Source organism: Anopheles cruzii, chromosome 3, assembly GCF_943734635.1.
Source record: "Anopheles cruzii chromosome 3, idAnoCruzAS_RS32_06, whole genome shotgun sequence".
Classification (NCBI taxonomy): domain Eukaryota; kingdom Metazoa; phylum Arthropoda; class Insecta; order Diptera; family Culicidae; genus Anopheles; species Anopheles cruzii.
The window spans coordinates 69,060,047-69,070,057 of NC_069145.1; the positions used below are offsets into that span (position 1 = coordinate 69,060,047).

At 53.6% G+C, this 10,011-nt stretch overlaps 2 protein-coding genes across 2 annotated transcripts; both read right to left on the reverse strand.

The window, feature by feature from the left end:
• Positions 1-810: 810 nt before the first annotated feature.
• On the reverse strand, positions 811-1,447 carry LOC128275255 (probable RNA-binding protein EIF1AD). The gene has a single exon (XM_053013695.1). The coding sequence runs from the start codon at positions 1,369-1,371 to the stop codon at positions 931-933; it is 441 nt and encodes a 146-aa protein (XP_052869655.1). The 5' UTR covers positions 1,372-1,447; the 3' UTR covers positions 811-930.
• A 268-nt stretch (positions 1,448-1,715) lies between these two features.
• On the reverse strand, positions 1,716-9,766 carry LOC128270868 (protein cappuccino). The gene is made up of 7 exons (XM_053008294.1): positions 9,415-9,766; positions 6,415-7,194; positions 5,719-5,885; positions 4,070-5,267; positions 2,436-3,512; positions 2,057-2,354; positions 1,716-1,983 (listed from the first exon to the last, which is right to left on the reverse strand). The coding sequence occupies exons 1-7, from the start codon at positions 9,764-9,766 to the stop codon at positions 1,866-1,868; spliced, it is 3,990 nt and encodes a 1,329-aa protein (XP_052864254.1). The 3' UTR covers positions 1,716-1,865.
• Positions 9,767-10,011: the final 245 nt, after the last annotated feature.

Here is a 10,011-nt window from a genome sequence, read left to right on the forward strand (position 1 = left end):
GATGATGCACGATGAGGACAGGAATGCTCCAGGGGCGGTGTAGGTTTCCGATTAGTTTTACATTAAACAGTAGAAGTAGCACCGACAGTAGTAGATTCCGATATGCCGATATTTTACGAATAGCAGAGAGAGTATCTTAGAGTTAGAAGAGAACCTCAAAGGTAGGAAACCCGCCACATGGTCGGACATTGTTATTTGACGCGTCACGATTAGAAGCCGTTTCGCTAACAATCGAAAACGTTTTAACACCGAAAAGGTAACCCCGTTCGGTGTCACCGGAAGATTACCTACCTACGTATCGTTCCGCAAATAGGATCTCTTAAAAAGTTAATACTTTTACTAACCGGCATCGTAGTATTAGTGGACAGTTTGCGTTAGTTTATCACATTTCTGGGCATTCGCGCGATTAGCACTAAATAGGAGTAGCACTAGGTAACCGAACCCGTTCAACCCCCGATCGCTTTTACTGTGGGTCAATGAACCCTACACTTCTCATGCTCTCTGTACTCTGTGCACTCGCAACCTCTGATCTCTGTCGTGCTCCGCGTGCTATTGGTGTGCTTTTTGCGCTCGCGTTTCCATGCCAACCACCGGCATTCGGTTGTGCAGAGCGCCAATGTGTGCGCGAAAGGCAGGCGTTGGCAATGTCGTCCCGTGTTCAGCTTTCCGTTCCTAGGAGTGAACTCTTGATAAGAAGTAAACCATACCAAAGTCATAAAAAGCAGGCTATGCAACGAGCGCAAAACGAGGGAAAGTTCTTTCTCGCCAAACAAACTCCCAGAAAACGCTCCATCTCAAGCATGCATCACAAATGTACAGATATTGGGTATCTTTAGTCGTTTTTTGATACTTCTATCCTCTAAATCTTTAACAAAATAAACGTATTGATGCAAATTGCTACCGATTCATCGGTCCGTTTGACGTTGCTTCTCAATCCTCCTCGCTATCATCGTCTTCGGACTCGTTCTCTGCGACAAACTTCCGGTTCGTGTTCCGCACGAGACCGTCCTCATCCACGTCTTCCTCCAGTTCGCGCTTTCTGCTGAACTTTCGCGGCCAAACGCCCTCTTGCTCGAAAACCTTGATGTGCTCCGGCGTCAGTATCCGGCAGATTTCGGCTTTCACTTTGTTGCCCTCCTCGATCGGTTCCACCAGCACAAAGTCGCCGCGCTTGATCCACACATTTTTGCGAAACTTTACCGGCATCGACACCAGGAACCGCTCTTCGCCCTCCTGCGCCGTTTCCACTTCGTGCAGGTTGTTGCCGCGGCTGGCGACGATGCGCACAATGCTTTGGTTTTCCTTCGGCACATCGAACTCGTCCGCTTCCTGCTCCTTGAGGACGTGCTTTATTTTCGTTACACGGGACATCGGATGATCTGCCGGGACGGAAATGCGTAGTAATAGAGGAATATCAACACTTTTCTGTGACTCTTTTTTAGCGGCATTGATCACTGAAACAAAACCGTGCAAAGTATCACAACAAACACAGGTAGAGATCCTGTTTGAGAGGCGCGTAGAGAAACGTCAGGTTGGTGTGCGAAAACAAACTGTCAGATGAACCGTTCGGATTCGAAATTTAGTACGAAAACCGTTAAGGACCTTAGCTTGTTTAATTCTATTCTGACCAACACTACGAGCCAAATGATGCGGTCCGTCCGTCCCCGATAAAGGAGCAAGTCGTTGTTTCAACGTCGTCTAACCATTCGCTTTATTGTACCTTTTCTGTTTTTAGTGCTATTGTCTTACGAATACGAAGCGATATACGATCAATAAATAAAGCTGCTTTCGATCGATCGAATATCCCGTCGCCCAGGAGGGCCGATACCGGTCGGTGCAGTGTGTTGGTTGGTGTTTTACGGTGTTTAGTTTTGCATAAGTCGTTTCATCCGTTCCTTCAGCGAGCCGGCCTTTGCCTTCCCGCTCACCTGCTTCGTCGCCGCCGAGGAAGCCGTGCTCGAAGGCCGTTTAGTCTTTTTCAGTCTGAAATAAACGGAAGCTCGTTGGTGCAAAGTACTGACCTCCGTGCGTGGTCCCCAGCCCAAGCGGCACTTACAGTTCGTTGAGAAGGTGTTGCATTTCCTTTTTGTAGATGGTGCGAAAGTCTTGTGCGAACGGTACCCACAGCTCGAAGAACGTTTCCGGTTTGCTCTCCTCCAGCGTGCCCGTCTTGGGCGTAAAGTGGTAGAAGCGCATCGTCCGCACGAAGCACTCGCGACACTCGTCCAGCTTGCAGAACTGCTTCTCAATACGCGCCGTCGCCTTTTCGATAAACTCTTCCATGATCTCCTTGAACGGGTGCAGATGGTCTTCGGTCGATTCCTGTATCACTCGGTCGGCCGTCCGACGGCACTCTGTGGGGGGTGGAAGGTAAGAAGAAAGTTCGATTGTACACCGACGACACGTGACGCTAATGATCAATCACCGGCCATTACCTTCCGTTTTGGAACGTAGCATCGTGAGCTGCGACTGGCAGTCGTCGTAATCGACCAGTGCCGCCTTGTCCAGATCGCCCGGATCCGGGATGGGCATCTTTATGTCCTGCAGTATGGTGCCACTCTTGCGGCACTGGCCAATGTACGTCCGGATGATGAAGTGCAACAGCGTGGTGTTGGTGTCGGCCGACTTTACGTCTTTCAGCTTGCTCAGGATCTCCAGCCCAAATCCGTCCGCTTGGCCACGCGTCCGGTTACCGCCGTTCATGAAGTTACCGAGCGTCAGGATGATCGAAAAGAGGTGCCGCAGCTCGGCGCTGTCGAGCAGAAACTCGCACGTCTGCTTGACCGTTTTGAGCTTGCGCGACACGCACTTGTAGTATTCCTCGAACTCCGCCTGGAACACGATGCACGAGATGCGCTCCGAGAAAAACGATATGCCGGAGATGCGCAGCAGGAACTGTTCCGGTTGGTCGAGCGGGATCGCGTTGTTGTTGTTCGCCAGGCTGGTCTCGGCGTACTCGCGGATCTGCATCAGCTCCTCGTCGCTCGCCTTGATCTCGAGGATTTTCTGCATCGCCTCCAGGCTGACAACCGACGTGTCGCAGTGGTAGATGGCGCACTCGATCTCGTCCCACTCGACGTGCAGGCTCTTCGCAAAGATGCCCACGTTCTGCGATCGCTTGCTGTCCAGGATGTTGACCGTTTTTTCCGGCTTCTCGACTTTCTCGCGCAGCTTCGGCACTATCACCTGGCGCGAGAACAGCTCCGTAAACTCGTCCAGATTATCGAGACTGGTTTCCTCCAGCACCTGCCACAAACCTTCACGTTTTTCCGGTTTCGCCGCCGGTGGAGGTTCCTCCGTCGCTTTCGATTCCGGTTCCGTCACTTCTTCACCCGATGCACCGGATGCCGGACCGTCGGCTTCGTCCGCGGTTACCGGGGCGACCGCAGGATTTGCTGCCGGCGGCGGTGGCGTCGCTGGCTTGCTGGACCCGGCACCCTTCGGTGCCAGAATGCGCGTCCAGTAGAGCGGCTTCATCGGTTTCGGCGGATTGACCGGTTGTTTGCGTAAGACTGCACCGATAAAAGAGGAACCGTTAGTGGGTATTGTGGTGTATTGGCCGGATTACGAGTTCCGCTACCACACTAGTGACAACAATACAACAGAGCGAGAAAACACAAACTACGCCAAAGTACAAAATACAGGACACTACTACCGGCCACTGGCCGAGTGTTAGGGGGTGGTGGGGTGTGGAAAGTACGGGTGATATACACAAGCTACAAAAGCGCAATCGGAACGAAACGGAGAACGGAGAAACCGATCGATTTGCAGTGTCCAAAAACACACATTAGGCGACAGTGAACAAAGTGGAGTAAAAAGCTCCGATCGAGGAGTGGCCAGAACGAAAAATGGAAACGAGGGTCGGTTTCGTGTAATACGCCAAAGGTTTGAATTTCGAAACTGAATTTTGCAACCAAAAGGCCCGGGTAATCGGGCAAACCGAACTGAGGCTAGAGTACCGGATCGGGAAGGTGAACAGGGAAAAAGTGTACATAGAAAGTGAGAGACAGACAGACAAACAGAGAGACAGAGAGAGAGTAAGAGATTGAGTACAAAAACAAACGCTTACTATTGGCCGCATACCATCCTCCGGGCACTGGTATGGGTAGTGGCAGTGGTGGAGGGCCACTGGGGATCGCGGTTGGGGCACTTGACGCTAATTTACCTGGTCCGAGCGAGGCTGGACCGCCGGCCGCCGAGTGCGGCAGCCCACCGATCGGTGGCGGCGGTGGCGGTGGCCCCGGAACGGGAATCGACCCACCCATCGGTAGGGGCGGCGGCGGTGGTGGTGGCGGAGCACCCGTCGACGGCATTGGTGGCGGTGTAGGCATTGCAGAACCCAGTGTCCCGGGCATGGGAGGTGGCAATGGGGGAGGCAAAGGTGGAGGAGAAGGAGGTACTGCACCGGATGTTGGAAGCGGCGGTGGCGGAGGCGGTGATGGTGGTGGCGGTGGTGGTGGCGGGACACTTTGTGCGAGGCCATCGTCACTCTTTGACTCGGTTTGCGTTTCTCGTGTCACAAACCGGTCGATCGGAGCGGCACGATCGGTAGTGGTGTCCACGGCAGTCGGAATGCGTTCATCGATTGAGCGTATGAGTTTGGCGCAGCTCGAGCACACCGTCGGGTCGGGCCGGGGACCGGGAGGCACGCCGGACGGCTCTCGGTCGTTAATACTGTTGGCAGGGAATGTTTGGTTGTGAATATCACTAGCACCGATCGAGACGTCGATCGTGGTGTGTGGCGGCGGCGGGACGGCCGCGCACGGGACGTGCTGCTGGACGCAACTCGCTCCATCGTTTCGCGGCACCTTCGCATCCGGTGGACAGTCACCGGCCCGGCTGGCGGGTGCCTCAAACAGCGTACAATCCGTCTCGTTCAGCAACCCACTCGCGAACGCTTCGAAGATGGTGCAGTCCGTTTCGTTCAGCACATCCGGAGGCACCGTGGCCGGGCGATCGGTCGGCCTGAAGATCGGATCGTTCAGCAGTTCGTGCAGAATCTTTTGCAACTGCCCGATCGTTTTGCAGCCCGAGATGCGACTTCGCAGGCTACCGAAATCGGTCGGACCGTTGGCCGGATCGGCGACCGGGTGATCCGTTTCCATGCCAGACTCAGTCGCCGTAGTGGTGGTGGTGCTGGTTGACTGATGCGAGACGGGTTTCGGGGTCGATGCGTGGGGCCACACGATGTGCGGCTCAAGACGCCCGGGCGTTACCGGGGCCGGTGTCGGTGGTTCCGTGTGCGTCCATTGGTACATGAGATTCGTCTACAAAGGAAAGGAACACCGATTCACTGATTAACCCTTGGCCTTAACTTAACTGTATCAGGTTACAGAAATGTTGCAAAAAACGTCACAGAATCGACGTGCGAAAGGTGAGCCACTCTTAATCACCTGCCGCCTACACAACGCGGAACACAACTGTTACACGATCGTCGCGATCCCCAAACCCCGGCACGGTGGGTTTGTTATCATCTCACGTAGGCTGCGTTATTTGAAACTTGTCGTCGTTGTCAACGCGGCCGCGGCCAGAGAGTGCCTGGTACGACGGATACTCAGCGCGTGCCGTTAGCAAAACAGTGACGCGTTATCACTTATGACAAGATACCGATGCTTTTATCTGGTGGCCACCCCTGTGTCGCACTCAGTGTAACGGGCTGCGGGATCCAGTTCGTAATGACCCGGGTTTTGTAATTCTGTGCTACTCGTGGCTACATACCCGAAATGTGTCTTGCGGAGGGGCATGTTTGTCCGGAATCTGTTTCATTACTCCCGCTACGAGCAGATTTGTGCAGTACTGGAACAGCAGCGCTTGCAGATCCTGCTCATTGATGCCGGTGATGCCCGAGCTGAGCGATGAGGAGAGCCAGTTGATAAGCATGTGCCCTGGAATGTGAACAAAGTGCCCTTTAATATCGCACAGGAACAGTTTTGAAACTAGTTAAATGTAAAATGAGTACACTAAACTAAAAAACGAAATAAATTGAGTACAATGCATGCGTATGTGCCGTTTGGGGTGTTTTAGTGATCGATTTTTCCTATTACCCCACTATCGCTGGCTATCGAAATGAAGTGTATCGGTTTAGCATCGGTTTAACATGTACACGGTGCCATTCTTGGCAGTTCGACACGCTCTTTTTAGTGCTAACGATTCCTATAGACTAATGATCTTTTCCCGCTATTTATAAAGTGCTCGACATGCTGGTAATTTTTACAATTATGTGAAGAAATATTCTACGCTAGTTACAGTTAAAATTTTAATGCTAATGTTACTAATGTTACACGGGGAATGCATGGTAGTAACTAGTGGTTAAACCCGTCTTAAGTTTCATGCTGCGGTCACTTAGTTTAAACCCGGTTGCAATCTCTACACGAAAAGTCAACGACACTACTCGATTAGGGAATCGGGTGTTACCTTCAAACTTTTCGTACGAAAAAAAGTTTAGCTTCTCCGGCACGTAGGACGGGCGCAGGACTTTGCTGCTGACCGTTGTGGCCGTCGCGCTGGCGTGGCTGCTGGCCGCCGCCAGCTTGCGATCGGTCAGCACGGGCAGCTTGGTGCCGGCGTACAGGCTCGATTTGGTCAGTAACCTCGATGGTTTCCCATTTTCCGTGCCACGCGTTGTCGTCCCTTTCGTGGCGGCGGCGGCGGCCGTGGCCGTGCCGTTCGTGTCGACCACAACATTGCTTCCCGTCCGCCGATGGGACAGCGGGATCCGTTTACGGTCCATCTCGTCCTCCGCGCACTCATCCACGTCTTCGGCGATGCTCGAGGTGTCACCGTCCGCCACGATACAGACACTGCTTACGTTGTGCTCGATTTGCAGGTTGTGCTGTGGTGGTTTTGTGTCCTGGGCCGTGAATAGTGTGGCGTCCGTGGGCGGTAGATCAATGCTCGATACATTCTCGCACCGTAGCTTGGCTCTCACGCTGTCCACGTACCGGCAGCCCCCGTCGAGGGTGAACGGATCATTCCGGTAGATCGTCAGCCGAACGGTGCGGTCACCGGCCCGCGGCTTTTCTTCCCCCTCGGCGAGATCACAGATGTTTTCCTCGGAGTAATACGCTTCGTTGATCTCAGTTGTGAATCCGCCGGCACCGGCTCCTCCCTGCGGTGATGCTGCGTCGGTGAAGATCGAATCGGAGCTGGACGACGCGGTACGCTCGCGCAAGTATATTACGTTCGGTGGCGGTGCTACAACGGGGGGTGGAACAGGGTTTAAACATTAATTTTCCCTATCCGTCGCCGGTTTCGCCGCTAGTGCCAGAGTGCAGGTGCTGGTGCCACTATTCTTTCGGTGCCCGTATCTAAGTCGCGCGGCAAACGAACGAAACGAAACGAATGACGTTGTTTAACCTTTCTTCTGCGGTAATTTCGCTAATCGTATGAGTCACCACGGCAGGCAAATTGCGTACGCCGCCAAAAAGACCAAACACGGCACCGACACTCGGGGGGAGCTGTGAAGTGATCGCGTTTGCGGCTGGCCGCTTTCGCTACGAAGGCAAACTCTTCGTGTGCGTTCCTATGCTCGCGCGCACTGGTATTGGTTATGCTGCGCTCAACACGCCGCGCGCACGATGGCGAAGGGCGAACGCAGAACAACAACAATTGGGAGTCAATTCCGGCTCCAAGTCAAAATAATGAGCTCTTCCGCCATTTTCCACCGGAATATTTGCCCCCCGGGGGGGAGGCGGCCGTCCGGATTCCGGTCCGTGATCGGCCACGGCCACAAGTAAGGCGGCGGCGGTGAGTTAATTGAAAGATAACGGTACACGACACACGCGCCGTGGGGTGGGTTCTCCGTTGTTCTATCCGTTGCACCTCCGTGCCTCTTCGATGGTGGGTTTTCTTCTCGCGGTGCGCAGATTCTAACGCCGAAACGGCTCACGGAAACTAAACTATGATAAAAACACGTCCGTCAATCGGTCGTTTTGGGCGATTCACAGGAGGTGGGACCGCGCCCCTGAGCTGCATACCGGCCTACGGCGTAAATGGGGTAAGTGGTTATCTATTGCTCCCGATAAACAAACCTTCACTCGCCGCGTGCCCCGTACGTTGGCTTTCACGCACTGCTGAGGCGGCGGCTGGCGGCGCTTGACTAAGCGATTTGGCCCTTTTCCACGAGTCGGTAGTGACAATAGTAGTGATCGCGCTGCTGCTGCTGCTGCCGCCATCAGAACCGGCCCGCTCGGCTGGAACCGGTTTGCCGTTCGCTGTTCCGTCGGCGGCGTGGGCTTCGGCGTCGCCACCGGTGGTGGTGTTGGTGCGGGAGTTCGTTGTTATAGAAACGGGTGCAACCGGCAAGCCGTGCGCCTGTGTGGGTGCTTTGTGCTGGGGGCCACCGTCTAAGCAGGTCAGCGACTTACGATCCGCCGATGCGTCTGTTTTGACGATCGCGGTCCCGCCGCCTTGCGCCGATGTCGTCACTGTTGTTGCTCGCCGCGCGCTAGCCGTTGCGTCATCGTTGGCGGGGGACGCGTCTGGCCGCGAGCGCGGGTTGCGTTTGTTGTTGGCGAACGAAAGCAAACAAGGAAAGGCGATATAAACGAGACTGCGTTTGCGTTTGCGTTTGCTTTGCGCGCCCTTAACATAGGCTGCTACAGGTTGGGATTATTTGCGTTAAAAATTCTTTTAAACTTAAAGGCAAACACAGCACGCGTGCCGCGGTTAATGGAGGAATTCTTCCAACGGTTGCTTAATTTCAATGTCTAACTTCAACCAAGTTGAGCGCGGTCACCTGAACAGTCCATTGATTATGTTGAAATGGCCCCAAAAGTTGATGAATGTTATAAACGGTATCAAAGGTTCATTCTAAAATTTTATTTCTCTAATATTTCAATTTTATATCGTTACCGCTACCGTTGCAATACCGAAGAACAAATTTAAAATAATTCAGAGATGGACCTCCCTAGGAGCTCGTAGGGGTAAATTAGATTAATTCATAAGCTAGGCTCGCTTATTGGGAATGCTTCCCTCTAATGTATGCTAATTATTGCTTTCTTTTTTGGATTTGTTTCCGTCCGCTGATATACACACAAGCGTTCTCCTTGTTTTGCCCCACGCCCTTTTTTAAAGAGTCCATTTCCACACAGAAACAATAATTCACACTGTGTGACTGCGTGCTTAACGTAGCTTCACGCGACTCCAAGGCACGCCGAACGAACGGCTTAAAAAGGCGCAACTTAAAACAATGTAAATCAACGTGTGTGTGTGTGAAAGTGGGTCTCCTCTTGGCGTTTCTTATCGGCGGTGGCAATAACCAGTGTTTTGCTGTGAACCATTGTTTTACGCACGAATTTCTTATTCCGCAAGTGTTGATAAACGAAGCGGGATACACCGTAGCTTTCCGTTTGCCTCGCTGTCCGATAACTCGTCCCGTTTCGACAACACCCAAGAGCCCACAGGGAAACTTACCGGTGCGCTGGCGCTCGGTTGAATCAGCTGATTTTGAAAGCTCACTGCCCGAGTGCAACATCCCGACGAGTATGTTCGAAAAGCCGTCCTCGGCGCTGTCCGGCGCACCACCGCCGCCACCGACGGAAGTGGTGCCAAGGTCAGATTTGGTGCCATCCTCAGCCAGCCCGGCTGAGACCGCCGCCGCCGCCTCATGCTCCACAAGCAGTTGCTTCCGTTTGCCAAACTTGATAAAGCTTCGTCCTTTGGCGAGGGTCGGTGTTTTCGTGGGCCGTATCACCGGGGGTGGTTTCGACTCTAGTGGCCCCGGGTGCTGCTGCTGCTGTGACGACTGTGCCTGTGTGTTTCCCATCGTGCGGCAAACCCGGGTGTTTCTGGGCGTTTTCCGAAACTACTTCATTTTCGACACTGCTCTTCACGGACTCGATTCCATTTGGCGCTCCTGAATGGGGGCCACCGTTACTGTGTGGCCACGGCGGGACCGGAAACAACACTTCACAATCGGCGCCCAATTAGGAGCGGCAATCGAGAGAGACTTTTCACGTACCGCAGCCGGCCAAGGCCACCAAACACCGCCGTTGACGACACAGTGCAGCC